This window comes from Phocoena sinus, chromosome 14, assembly GCF_008692025.1.
Source record: "Phocoena sinus isolate mPhoSin1 chromosome 14, mPhoSin1.pri, whole genome shotgun sequence".
In the NCBI taxonomy this organism is placed as follows: Eukaryota; Metazoa; Chordata; class Mammalia; order Artiodactyla; family Phocoenidae; genus Phocoena; species Phocoena sinus.
Window position 1 is genome coordinate 65,186,752 of NC_045776.1, and position 15,231 is coordinate 65,201,982.

Genomic DNA, 15,231 nt, shown 5'->3' on the forward strand with positions numbered 1-15,231 from the left:
TCTATCTTCTTCCCCTAGCAGGCACCCTCTTTACTTCTGCCCCACCCCTTCCAGCCTCCTACCCTATGCCCCGTAAGAAAGAACAAGAAATGGACCCCTCGGCTTGTGGACATGCTTTGCCATTTCTGAAAGAAGAGAGAATGCAGAAATCTGTATAAGTGATGGTGTGCTGGGAAGAAGGGAGTCAGAAAAAGATCTCTCTTACTTTTCCCCAGTGTGCACCCAGTCTCAGCATCCCCAAGCATCCCTAAGTTACAGAGCATATTTTCCGGAACGGGAACTGGCACCTCTGGGATATGAGGAAAAGTATACAGGACGAGCAGGTTCTCCACGAGGAAGAACAGAGGCAGAGATCGTGTGATCTCAGTGCCTGATTCCTCAGCCGCAAAACAGATAATCACACTGGCCTCATGACATTGCAGTGAGGTCACCCACAGGGCTAACCTATGGAAGCCACTTGCCCCGGTCATGGATGGCCCCGTATAGGACAGTGGTGATTATTAGCTGCCCGATGCAAGTAAAGGAAGAAAAACAAAAGTGAACACTGCCTCTTGCTTCTCAAGCAGGGTGCCCTGCACTTGGGACTTTATTTGGCCCAGAGACCACACTTGAGAAAAAATCTTACAAGAGTCTTTGTTCAGAATTTAGATTTTGTCATCAACACGTTCAAAGAGGCATATGCTATCCATGCAGTGAGGTTCTCAAAGTCAACTTTGGCTGGAGAGGAAGCTCATCCGTAAGGCTGGGGCATGTGGAGGTAGTGACTGCTGGGGGCCCAGGGGCCCGGGGGCCGTTTGGATGGAGGCCCTGTGTGTGTGTGGGCAGGGGGGAGTGGGGATTGCAGCTGTTGGGAAGCAGGCAGGGAGAGTATGGCACATAGGGTGGGATGATTAGAAGTAACCATTTACCCAGGAGCAGCCCCAGCTGCACGTCAGACAGGCAGGAGGGTTAGGGCGGCTGAGGGATAGGATGTGATAGGGATGAAGCTGAATAGGAAAGAGCCAGAGAGCAATCTAACAGAGGGAAATAGCCATGGGCAGAAACAAGACCAAAAGAAGGCCTGACATGGGAGTTCCCTGGCAGTCCAGTGATTAGGACTCAGCAGCTTTCACTGCCTTGGCCTGGATTCCATCCCTGGTCTGGGAACTAAGATCCTGCAAACTGTTCAGCATGGCCAAAAAAATAAGGCCACACAAAACATTCTCTGACATAAGTCTCGTACCAGTGTTTTCTTAGGTCAATCTCCCAAAGCAATAGAAATAAAAACAAAAACAAATGGGACCTAATCAAAGTTACTGCATAGCAAAACTTTTGCATAGCAAAGGAAACCGTAAACAAAATGAAAAGACAGCCTACTGACTGGGAGAAAATATTTGCAAATGATGCGAACAACAAGGGCTTAATTTCCCAAATATACAAACAGCTCCTACAATTCACTAACCAAAAAAAAACCCAATTGAAAAATGGGCAGAAGAGCTAAATAGACATTTCTCCAAAGAAGACATCCAGATGACCGATAGGTACATGAAAAGATGCCCACCACCACTAATTATTAGAGAAATGCAAATCAAAACTGCACTGAGGTACTAATAAGGAGGCTTATACAACTAGGTTCCGAGAGAAATAGCCTAGACTCTGCAGCTGACACAAAGTTGGAGGGGAGTTGGAGACGCTGAGTCTGTCGTGGGATACTTTGAACTGCAGAAATGCGGTGGTGGGTGCCATGTGGACCCAAAAGTGCCAGAGTGGGGTTCGTGTGAGAAGCACAAGTGCCTGGTGGGGCCTGGGGTCCGACCTCTACATACTCCCCACACTCATGGCTCCGTTGGACACCTGCATGGCTTTGTTCTTGTCCACAGGATATTCAATATCTTATCTTCCTTTTAGGAAATGGAGCCATATTTTCCTCACTTAACTCGTTGGTGAAGATCCAGCTCCACTTGCTTCTTTCTTCCAGCTCAGTTCCCCCAGTGTTTTAGTTGATAGGCAGAGAAGTGCTTCCACGCAATCCCTTAAATGGACCAAAACGGTTCAGGACAGAGATGAAACCCGACTGCATCCTAAAACCTTTGGCATTACCTAAGTGATGAGAGTGATCAAGGTGTCTTTTGTTAATGAGGTGACTTCAGGAAGTGCCTAAGGCTGGGGGGTGGTTGTCAGTGGGGCCAATCCTGTGATTAGAGGGTTGAAACAATCAGTCCCAGCCCGATGACCTCCAGGGAGGAGAGAGGGGCTGGAGGTTGAGTTTACCCCCCATATGGCCAATGATGTGGCTAAAAAATAAATGATCCCAAAACGTAGGGGCTTAAAACAATAACTGTTTCCTGTTGCACAGTTACTGTGGCTTAGCCGGGTGTTTCCGGCTCAGAGTCTCTTGTGAGGGTCGACTCAAAATACTGGCTTTATCGGCTTATTCGTCTGAAGACTTGACAGGCTTGACTTGTGCTGGAGAATCCTCCCCCAGGATGGCTGTCTCCCTTGGCTTTTGGCTGGAGGCCTCAGCGCCTCCCCACGTGGACTTCCCCAGAGGGCTGCCGGAGTATTCCCATGACATGGTTGCTGGCTGGCTTCCGCCAGAGCGGGTGATTCAAGAGAGCAAGGCAGAATGTCCATTGTGATCTAATCTTGGAAATCACACACCAGCACTCCACAGTATCCTGCTGGTGCCCTGCTCCTTGTGAGAGGTCACGATACAAGGCTGTGAAGACCAGGGTGCAGGGATCACCGAGGGCCATCTTGAAGGCTGGGTTTCACCATAGTACAAAATTATTTGCAGGCATTATTTTATTTAATAGTCATAACGATCCAGGGAGGTAGTTACCATTTACTTCTGTGCTCCAAAACCTGGCGTCGTGTCTGGCAGACCCCGGACACTTGAGACTTTATTGAAAGAGAGATGCACGTGAGGGATTAAGAGCTCAGGCTCTATAGACCCATTGGCAAGGTCCAGGCCTGGGGTGCGATTTATTTTGGGATAGTGAGCAAGTTTCTTAATATCTCAGATGTCCAAGAGGCACATGAAAAGATGCTCAATATCACTAATTGTTAGAGAAATGCAAATCAAAACTACGATGAGGTATCACCTCACACCAGTCAGAATGGCCATCATCAAAAGATCTACAAACAATAAATGCTGGAGACGGTGTGGAGAAAAGGGAACCCTCTTGCACTGTTGGTGGGAATGTAAATTAATACAGCCACTATGGAGAACAGTATGGATGTCCTTAAAAATCTAAAAATAGAACTACCATAGGACCCAGCAATCCCACTACTGGGCATATACCCTGAGAAAACCATAATTTAAAAAGAGTCATGTACCACAATGCTCATTGCAGCTCTATTTACAATAGCCAGGACATGGGAGCAACCTAAGTGTCCACTGACAGATGAATGGATAAAGAAGATGTGGCACATATATACAATGGAATATTACTCAGCCATTAAAAGAAACGAAACTGAGTTATTTGTAGTGAGGTGGATGGAAATAGAGTCTGTCATACAGAGTGAAGTAAGTCAGAAAGAGAAAAACAAATACCGCATTCTAACACGTATATATGGAATCTAAAAAAAATGGTTCTGATGAACCTAGAGGCAGGACAGGAATAAAGACACAGACATGGAGAATGGACTTTAGGACACGGGGAGGGAGAAGGGTAAGCTGGGATGAAGCGAGAAAGCAGCATGGACATATATACACTACCAAATGTAAAATAGACGGCTAGTGGGAAGCAGCTGCATAGCACAGAGAGATCAGCTCCGTGCTTTGTGACCACCTAGAGGGGTGGGATAGGGAGGCTGGGGGGGGGCTCAAGAGGGAGGGGATATGGGGATATATGTATACATATAGCTGATTCACTTTGTTATACAGCAGAAACTAACACAACATTGTAAAGCAATTATACTCCAATAAAGATGCTAAAAAAACCCCAAAAACCTAAAAATAGAGCTACCTTATGATCCAGCAATCCCATTCTTGGGCATATATCCAGTGAAAAACGTGGTTCTACAGGATACATGCACCCTAATGTTTATTGCAGTGCTGTTTACAATAGCCACGACATGAAAACAACTTAAAAGTCCATCAACAGAGAAGTGGATAAAGAAGATGTAGTACATATATACAATGAAATATTACTCAGCCATTAAAAAGAATAAAATAATGCCATTTGCAGCAACATGGATGGACCTGGAGATTATCACACTAAGTGAAATAAGTCAGACAGAGAAGGACAAACATCATATGATATTACTTCTATACAGAATCTAAAAAAAAAGATACAAATGCACTTATTTACAAAACAGAAAGAGACTTATAGACTTGGAGAACGAGCTTATGGTTACCGGGGGGAAAGACTGGGGGGAGGGATAGATTGGGAGTTTGGAATTGACATGTATACAATGCAGAATTTAATAGAAAATGCGTTTCCATGAAAAAAAATCTGTGTTATTGTATATCATATTGTAATAATTACATATAATAATAATATATACATACCTTCTCATAACTTTGTTTTTTTTAAATTAATTAATTAATTAATTTTTGGATTCGTTGCATCTTCGTTGCTGCACGCGGGCTTTCTCTTGTTGGAGCTACTCTTCAATGCAGTGCGCAGGCTTCTCATGTTGTGGAACACGGGCTCTAGGCATTCCGACTTAGTAGTTGTGGCTTGTGGACTCTAGAGCGCAGACTCAGTAGTCCTGGTGCGACATGTGGGATCTTCCCAGACCAGGGATCGAACTGGTGTCCCCTACTTTGGCAGGCAGATTCTTAACCAGTATGCCACCAGGGAAGTCCCATAACTTTGATTAAATGCAATAAAAGACATAGAGCTCCAGGAAAATGGGCTGGCTCGTCAGTGCTAAATAAACATTAATTGCTGTTATTGGTATTATTATTCCCAACAATATCTCCCACTTCCAGTGAGGTTTTCAGTGACTGGGTCATTTTCAGGGTAAAGATAGGACCTAGTGGCATTTTAAGCCACCATTGGAAAAGGCTTGGGATCTTTTCTAGTAGAAACATACAACCGGAAAACACAGATATGTCCAAAGAGCACTCTCTGACATTTATCTGTAAGTTGCTTCGACTTTGAATTTGGGACGCCCATGCCTTTGTGTTCACGAAGCATCTCATGCCTCCCTTTGTGGTCCTTCCCTCACATCCTCCACAGAAGATGCATTCTTGTTTGCTTCTGATCATTTGAAATCAAATGAGAATAATCATCCAACTCCCTGATCGATTTCTCCCCATCCAAGTTAAAATCACTCAGTAAAATTATGTTAAAACACAGCTTAAATTTGCGGAGTATGCAAATAATATGCACCATTTCCATAAAAGCAGGGGAAGAGGGGTGTGTGCTTGTGGATGAGGAAGGCATGCAAGGAAGGACACTTGAGAAATTCTCAACAACAGTTTATTTTGGGAACAGAGACAGATACCTGTGGTCTGGGGCAGGAGTGAGACTTGCTGTACAGTGGGTGAATGCTCTTTTGCGTGGTTAGGTTTTATTGTTAACTCTGCATAAGTATGATTTTTAATTGAAAAGTAGTTTCTGAGAATTCCCCGGTTGCCCAGTGGTTAGGACACTGAGCTTCCACTGCAGGGGGCAGGGGTTCAATCCCTGGTTGGGGAACTAAGATCCTTCAAGCCACAGAGCTAGGCCAAAAGAAAAGGAGTTTCTAAGGGACAATACATTATCCCTGGATCCACTGTCTAACTGTGCTTTTATGCCACTAATATCCCCACAGGTTTTATTTTGTTTTGTTTTTAAATGAATAAAAACTTGTACATGATTTTTATTCAAAGGCTGACCAAAATCCATTCTCAATTGTCAAAAAAAAAAAAAAAAAGAGTCACATCTGATTTCAGAATTTCAGCGTTAGATGTAACTTGACCTTTTTCTCCTTGGCATGATTCGTCTGTAATTTGGAGTTTTTACCTTAATCCATGTGGTAAAGACAGAATTTCTCCCGAATCCTGGTTCTCTGCCAACCTGGCAGAGCTAAGGTTTTAACTAATTCCCCTTGCCCATCAGACCACTTTTCTGTGACCAAGTCCCCTTCCTTAGGGGTACCCCTTAGAGTTGGGGGCTCCCACTAAACCCTTTTTGTGCCTAGCATGGGGCACTGAAATCTTCATCTAGGAATGCCCTGGAAATTAACATTACCTTGCTTTGGGTAAGCAGGTGGTATAAATCATCACTGATTGAATTTTTCAGTGTGTCCTGGTCCCTTGCCTTTTGGTCCCTCTCTGCCACACTCTTACATTTAACTCAGAGCTGAGAGCTGAGCTCAGAAGCAGCAGGAAGCCAAAGGCTCTGCCACTGATTATGAAAGCCCTAATCTCTTGAGATAAAGCTCTCCCAGGCAGAGTGGAGGAGGAAAAAGCTTGGAGAACAATGGTAGAGCCAAGCTCTCCCCTGGAGGCGGAGGAAGGGGTAGAGGCTGGCCATCTGGATTAGCCTCCTCAGGAACAGGTGTGCTTCCTGGGCCACATTGTAAAGTAAAGTCCACTTTTCACACAGCTCTGGTCTGCATGTCAGGAGGACAGCCTGTGGTCCTAATCTCCTCCTGGGTACAAAGTTCTAAGATGGTGTAAGATGCCCAGCCCTGTTGGTAGATAATCAGGCTGACCACATATCACTCCACTATCATGACCACAAGTCCCAGGGAGCTGTCTCCACAGCACTGGGCCTGGGCTGGACTTGGCCATGGGGCTGTCCATGGAAGGAAAGGTTAGAACAGGTCATTTCCTTTTTTTTTTTTTTTTTCTGCCCCGCCGTGCAGCATGTGGGATCCTAGTTCCCGGGCCAGGGATCAAACCCACGTCCCCTGCTGTGGAAGCATGGAGTCTTAACCACTGGACCGCCAGGGATGTCCCAGAGTATTCTGTTATACAGCTGTGGTTTGTTTTTCTTCCTTTTCTTGGCCAAAACAGATACTTCCCCTCACAGTCAGGAAGGTATGAGAATGGGACTCGCTCTGTCCTCAAGGTTCTGTCCATCACAGTCTAGAGAGAGAAGTAAAAGAGTTGGGGCCAGAAGGAGAATTGAGTGGGACCCTTAGCAGCAGTGGTCTTCAGGAAGTAATCCACAAGAAGAACAGACTGCTTCCTGGAAAATCAGGGTGGTTGGGCATTTGTTGATGGCCGGCAGTCACCTGGGAGCTGAGCTATCACCTGCATAACCCCTACCTATACCTGAGGTGAGCCCACTCCATGGGCTCCTGATCTAAAGAGTGTGTAAGAGTGCTAGGGCGGCCATAACAAATACCACAGACTGGGGGTGGGGGAGAGCTGAAACAACAGGAAATTATTTTCTCCCAGTTCTGGAGGCTAGAAGTCCAAGATCAAGGTGTTGGCAGGGTGGCTTCTCCTGAGGCCTCTCTCCTTGGCGTGCAGATGGAGAGAGTGTTCTTGTTGTGTCCCTGTGTTCCTCTATGTCCAAGCATCCCTGATGTCTTGTGTGTCTCAATTCCCTTTTTGCCATGCTGCGTGGCTTCTGGGATCTTAGTTCCCCAACCAGTGATTGAACCCAGGTCCTCGGCAGTGAAAGCATGGAGCCCTAACCACTGGACCGCCAAGGAATTCCCCTCCCTCTTTTTATACAGAGACCCATCAGATAGGATTAGGGGCCACCCTAATAACCTCGTTTTAACTTAATCACCTCTTTAAGAGTATTATCTCCAAATACGGTTACATTCTGAAGTGCTGGGGGTTAGGACTTCAACATATGAATTTTGCAGGACACAATGAAGCCCAAAACAAGGGTGATGGTAGGGGAGATTCACCTGGTGATGCTGCACAGGTGCTGTCATCATCTGAAGCAGGGGATTTGTACCCCACCTGCTCCTTAGAAAGACCTGGGCCCTTTAGTAATACAGACTCCCTGGTCCCATTTCTGAAGATACTGATTCTGTTGGTTTGGAGTAAGATGGGCAGAATCAACCAGGACATAAGTACTTTTCAATAGCTCCCTAGTATTTACTGGTTAATATTTGGTCCTTGGCCAAGTGGCCTGGGCATCACCTGGAGCTTGTGAGAAACTCAGACTCTTAGGCTCTACCCAGAACTGCTGGACCAGAATGTACATTTTCACAAGACCGTGTAGGTGACTCCTTAGATTCACTGAGGGTTAAGAAGCACAATCCAGGTGATTCAAAAGTGCAGCCCGAACTGAATCCTGATCTCTGGGCTTTGCTGACATATCCCAGGTGGGGGTCCTAGAATCTCTGAGGGGGAGGGGGAGGCACCCAGCTCAAGCTCCAGCCTCTGATTGGTTTTTTTAAATATATTTTTAATATTCATTCATTAATTCATTTATTCATTTACTTGGCTGTGCCGGGTCTTAGTTGCAGCATGTGGGATGTTTCTTATTTTATTTTATTTTTCAGTTTCGGTATGCGGGATCTAGTTGCCTGACCAGGGATCGAACCCGGGCCCCCTGCATTCGGAGTGTGGAGTCTTAACCACTGGGCCACCACGGAAGTCCCTGATTGGTTTGTTGAGTCACCAATAAAATGCTCATCCCAAGGCAGGTGCTCAGTGTGTCAAATGAAAGAGAAATGAATTCCTGACCCTCAGCCCATCCTCAGGCTCCCTTGAAGGAGTGGACTCGTGGGTATTTTAATCATAGGAGAGACCAGTGTTTCCCAAAGTATTGGAGGATTTTATACCTTGGGCCACCCTTCACTTCAGAATCAAATGGGGCAAATATTGAACATTCAGATTCTCAGGCCCCTGCCCTGGTAATTTGAGTTTCCAAGGTGTGCGATGCAGCCCTGGAATCTGTATGTTTCACAGTGTCCCAGGTGATTCTGAGATTTGAGCAATCTTTATAAACGTATCAAATAGTCAAAGTTTTCCTTCTTTTCCCTTCAGTTTTTGCAAACATTTTAAAGTTGACATCAAAAATGTTTTCATCAAGGCTTCCCTGGTGGTGCAGTTGTTGAGAGTCCGCCTGCTGATGCAGGGGACACGGGTTCATGCCCCGGTCCTGGAGGATCCCACATGCCGTGGAGCGGCTGGGCCCGTGAGCCATGGCCGCTGAGCCTGCGCGTCCGGAGCCTGTGCTCTGCAACGGGAGAGGCCACAGCAGTGAGAGGCCCGCGTACCGGGAAGAAAAAAAAAAAAAGTTTTCATCAGAAGTGTAAACACTGCAAAGGATGTAGCGTCTGGCGTATAATAAAAATAGGCCCTTTAAGTAAATAAAACTGGTGTCGATTTCACTGCCAAGGGCCGGGGTTCAATCCCTGGTCACGAAATAAGATCCTACGGGAAGCCGCACAGCGTCGCCAAAAAAAGGAAATAAAACTGCTACTATCATGCTTTTAAACGTATCCAAAAAATGTAAATAGCATAGGGTTTTGATACTCACCACCATCCGTTTTAAAAAGTATAAAATGAGCTCTTTCTAATGGTCAGATCATTTATACTTATTTTTCCAGCTTCAGAGAGATATAATTGACATATATGGTGTGAAGTTAAGGTGAACAGCATGTTGACTTGATAAGAAAGGTTTATTTTGTTTTGTTTTGTTTTGTGTGTGGTTTATGTTTGTTTGTTTTGCTGCTCTGCATGACATGTGGGATCTTAGTTCCCCAACCAGGGATCAAACACGCACCCCCTGAAGTGGAAGCACGAGGTCTTAACCACTGGACTGCCAGAAGTCCCAGAAAAGTATTTTTGATGTTATATCAGGTTATGGCACTTTAGTATGCTTTCATTAGTGAACATTTTTGTTCTAATTCAGTGACTCTGTTGCATTAGGAGTGGAAATACAAATAATTCTTGCCAGTGAGGAGTTGTTAGAAGCCCTCCCTATCTCCAAGAATCTGTATGCAGAGGGCTGTAAGGGCAGTGGGAGGGAAATTTTCATATATAATCTAGGTGGTGAGGAGGGAAGGGAGAGTGAAGGAGGAGGAGGGAGGGAGGAGGGGAGAGAGAGGGAGACCAGGGTATGTGCTGTCACCCCTGGAACTGGTTTAAGAAAGAATGAGCCCCTGCTTAGAAAAAGCTCCTGGGCTTCAGCCTGAAGACCTACAATGAGGACCCCGGGAGTCCCATGGGTGCTGAGTCTTCAAGTGCAGACCACTTGGGAGTGAGCCCTGCCCCCTGGATCCCCCAGGGACAGGAGGAGAGCAGGGTTTTGCTCTCTGCAGATGGAGAATTTTCTGGCGTTGGAAAAGGACCTCTGTCCTTTCAGGTTCCTGACCTCAGCCTGGGTTCTGTTGGAATATCTGTGTGGACCACATTCCCCTGCCCCTGCTGACCCCCAATAGCTTAAAATGCAGGTAAATTAGAGATGAGGTGGTGAGCCTGTGGACGCCAGAGAGAGGAGTGGGGACTCCTGCCATGGGACCAGGAAGGCAGCTTCTGGGCCTGGCCCTGAAGCCCCACCCACATTCTTTCCTTTCACTGGCAATTTGGATGAAAGGTTTCTAGCTGAATATCCAATCAGGATAAACTGGTTCAGGAACATGATTGGAGCCCTGTTTGGATGCTAGGGATTGGATTATAATGGGCTTTAAAAGGCATGGAATCTTCTGATTCAACGTCACTGAAGAGAGCCAGGTAGGAGTTCCACGGACAGAGGACTCAGGAAGTAGCGCTGCTGAACTTGAGAGAAATCTCTCCTGGATATGGAGACCAGGACGTTCCAGCTTCACCCTTCGCTGGGGCTCAGAGTTCACTGAATCATCTGGACTTCAGGAGCTGGTGAGCTACGGAGTTTGGTATGCTCCATTTTGTTCTCTGAAGCCATGAGTCTGCAAACTTTCTCTGTAAAGGGCTAGATAGTAACTAGGCATTAAGGGCCATGTGGTCTCTTGCAGTGGCTTGACTCTGCCCTAGTAGTGCAAAACAGCCTCCAGCAACAGCAAGTGATCGTGGCTGTGTTCCAGTAAACTTTATTTGTGGACACTGAAATTTGAATATCATGTGATTTTCACATGTCACAAAATATTCCTTTGTTTTTTTCCCCAAAATTAAAAAAAAAATTAAATATAGTCTTAAAAGTTAAAAAAAAAAACCTTAAAAAATATAAAAAACATTCTTAGCTTGGTGGCTGGGCAATAAAAAAACAAAAACAAAAACAGGGGGCAAGCCAATTTGCCAATCCCTGTTTAAACCATTTGCCTATAGAATGCAGCTAGCATCCCATTAGTGACTTGTGAAGTCAATTTAGTAGGCTGGATTCAGCTTATGAAAAGAAATAGAATTTTTCATTGAATCTAAGATGCCATCAACTGTAAGATACAACATTATTTCTGATACCACTATAAAATATATATATATATATATATATATATATATATATATATATATATATACAGCCAAACAAACTTATGAAGTGCTACTGATGAAATGCAAGATAACAGAAATGGTCAAATGTCAACATTAGAATGTCCCTTAGTGTCAATGAACGTGTTAATGGCATGGAAGCTATCAGCAAATCTATTGTAGGGAGAGAACTGCGTTACAAAACTATTATTTCAATAGTCACCCCTCCCCACACCCAACTACATACAGGCTGATTTCCTCCCTTGTATGACACTGTTAAATCATTAGGATTTGGATTTAATTAAATGCTTGGAAAATCACTTCTCAGCCTTTTGGCTAAGATCAAGTGTAAGTGCTTGGGGAGCCTGGAATTAGTGGGTTTGGGCGTGTTGTACAGGTAAATGATCATATTACTAACAGTTACTTTATATTTATGTAGCAAACATGTAGCATTGACAGCATGCCAGATGTTGCTCTAGAAACAAAGAATACAGCAGTGAACAAAACATAACTCCCTGCCCTCGTGTATGTAGCTCATAGTCTAGTGGGTGGAGACAGAAAAGAAGCAAGATGTATTTTATACTTTTGTGTTAGGCAGGTGATAAACGCTGTTGAAAAATAGCTTCAGAGTTGAATATAGCATGTGAGTTGGGGGAGTTTGTGATTTTTGAAAGTGTGGTCAGGGAAGTCTTGCAGAGAAGCTGTGGACCTGAAGCAGGTCAGGAGCTGGGATGTGGGTACCTGAGAAAGAGCATCCAAAGCAGGGGGAGCAACAGAAATCCTGAGAAAGTACCATCCTTCCTCGGTATCCGTGGGAGATTGGATCCAGGACGCCCCACCCCAAAGATACCAAAAGCCATGGATGCCCGAGTCCCTTATATAAAATGGTGTAGTATTTGCATATAAACTGAGTAGATCCTCCCATATGCTTTAAATCATCTCTGGATTCATTATAATACCTAATACAATGTTGATGCTGTGTAAATAGTTCTAAGTACAGTGTAATGCTATATATATAGTTGTCAGCACAAGGCAACTTCAAGTTTTGCTTTTAAGATCTTTCTGGAATTAAAAAAAAAAATTTGATCCGGGGCCTTCTCTGACGGTCCAATGGTTAAGACTTCCACTGCAGGAGACGAGGCTTCCATCCCTGGTCGGTGAACTAAGATCCGGCATGCCACGCAGTGCAACCAAAATAAAAATTTTTTTTTGATCGGTGTACAGGATCTGGTGCCTTCCAGACTCACAGAGTGGAGGGAGGGAGGGGCATCCCGGGCGATAGCCTAGGGCTCTTTTGGACCTTTCATGTTGGTTGGCATTTCTGAGTGAGGTTGGAGATCTATAAGCAAAAGGGTGCATGCCAGCTCTCCTGCAGAGTTTAATGGGAGCATTGGGGCCGCCCTGGGGAGATAAGGCAAAAGTGGGGGCTGGGGGCCAGAGAGGTAAGTTTAAAATTATCATTTTACTTAACTGGGTTTGAGCCTGTTTCCTCACGTATAAAATAAGGGTGTTAATAGTTATCTCAATGTTTCAGCTGATGATTAAATAAGGCACCAATTTTGTCTTTTGAAATAAATACAATAGTCCCCCCTTATCCACGATGGGGAGGGGGCGATGCGTTCCAAGACCCTCAGTGGATGTCTGCTACCATGGATAGTATCAAACCCTATATACACAATGTTTTTTCCTATGCAAACGTACCTACAATGCAGTTTAATTTATAAAAGCACAGTAAGAGGGCTTCCCTGGTGGCGCGGTGGTTGGGAGTCCGCCTGCCGATGCAGGGGACACGGGTTCGTGCCCCGGTCCGGGAGGATCCCACGTGCCGCCGAGCGGCTGGGCCCGTGAGCCATGGCCGCTGAGCCTGCGCATCCGGCGGGAGAGGCCACAGCAGTGAGAGGCCGCGTACTGCAAAAAAAATAAATAAATAAAGCACAGTAAGAGATTGACAACAGTAACTAAGAATAAAATCGAACAATTCTAACAATACACTGTTATAAAAGTTTTGTGAATGTGGTCTCTGTGTCAAAAATATTATTGTACTAATTTGATGTTTCTTCCATCTCAGCTAAGCACTTACCATGCACTGAGGCCATAACTTTTGCAGTTTGAAATGTGACAGCAATACGAGCATAGATTCGTTTCCTTCTTCACAATTTCACAGATAGAAGATGCATTCTTACCATAGACCTTAGCAACATCAGCGTACAATTTTTTCTTCTTTTTTTTTAATCAAACTGAGAACTTTTGCCTTTTTACCTAAAGGTAGCATTTTATGGATTCTCTCTGTCATATTTGAATTGCCAGCATCACTCTGCTTGTGCTTTGGGGCCATTATTAAGTAAAATAAGCATGACTTGGACACGAGCACTGTGATACCCTGACAATCAATCTGATAACCGAGTGTCCCAGGTGGGAGAAAGCAGGACGGTGCGAGACTCCCATCACACTCCTCAGAATGGTGTGCAATTTAAAACTTATGAGTTATTTATTTCTGGAATTTTCCATTTAATATTTTCAGTTAACAACCGAGAGTTCACTGAAACCCCAGAGAGCGAAAACTCGGATCTGGGGGGACAACTGTACTGACCGTGTCATGTGGTTGCCTTTAGGTGGGAGTTTGCCAAAAGAAAGCAGTAGAAGAAGGGACCACTTCAAGCAAAAAGCGGTTGTAAAATGGCACACGCCTTTCTGTGTGAGGAAGCACAAGCACCAGAACGACCAGAGAAGAAGATGGGAGGGTCCAGACCCAGAGACGAGGACGATGACAGTGCTGAGGTGATCTTTGTTGGAGTGGAGCATGTCAATGAAGATGCTGAAACCCTCTTTGTCAGAGTGATTTCAAATTCAAAGCCGGTCATTTCTAACATTTTGAACAGAGTGACCAGGGACTCATCCTCAACAAGAAAGAAGGGTCACGTGAGTCAAGATACGACTTACACATTGCAGCCTGCAAATTGCAGGACCCCGATGTCAAAGGCAGCAGCCATTTCACCGGCTTTTCAATCTGAATGGGGAGACGCAGATAGTCCTATTATTTTTGAGCCTTCGTCTAAACCTGATTATAAAATGAGCTCTCTGCAAGTCATGCTTCACAATTCCTCAGAGTTGCTCTCTCCATGGCCTCATTGTCTACCTGGAGCTGCATTCTCGGTAGGAGGCAAGGATAAAAGTCCTCGTGATTCAAAGCGACGTCCCACTTCAGATATGGATATATACAGTGGGAGTCCCAAAAGACCTAAAGTCAGCCATGGAATCCCAGGGGGACAGGCCTTAGCTGTGGCCTCTCCAGGTATCCTTCCCACAAAGAACATGAGTATGACCCCGGAAGGTGTCCCGACCTCGTCAAGCCATGTTCACAATGGGGCATCATTTCCATGGGCTCATTTATATAACCAGGCACGTTACCATGTTATGGATCCAGATGGAGCATGTAGCTTGGAAAGGCTGGCAAAAACAGACCATTCGAGTCTAGCAACTCAAAACAAGACTGTTGATCCCAAGAAAGGAAATCTGATCATGTTACTTGATGATTTTTACTACGGACGGCATCCAGGAGACAGGCAGCCAGAATGGAAGACCCACACAGCCTTCAAATGCCTCAGCTGCTTGAAAGTCCTAAAAAATATCAAGTTTATGACCCACGTGAAGAACCATTTGGAATTTGAGAAGCAGAGGGTTGACGGCTGGGAAATCCACACCACCTGCCGGCACTGCCACCGCCAGTTTCCCACCCCCTTCCAGCTGCAGTGTCACATTGAAAGTGTCCACACTTCCCAGGAGCCCTCTGTGGTCTGTAAAATCTGTGAATTGTCCTTCGAAACAGATCAGGTTCTCTTACAGCACATGAAGGTCAATCATAAACCTGGCGAAATGCCCTATGTGTGCCAGGTTTGCAATTACAGATCGTCAGACTTTGCTGATGTGGAAGCACATTTCAGAACACGGCATGA

General features: G+C 45.1%; 1 protein-coding gene across 1 annotated transcript; it reads left to right on the plus strand.

Annotated features, from left to right (window-relative positions):
* The first annotated feature begins 14,365 nt into the window (after positions 1-14,365).
* LOC116765017 (zinc finger protein 280A-like) lies at positions 14,366-15,231 on the plus strand. Its single transcript, XM_032654058.1, is given in 2 exon segments — positions 14,366-15,166; positions 15,169-15,231. Coding segments are annotated over 2 exon segments (864 nt in total).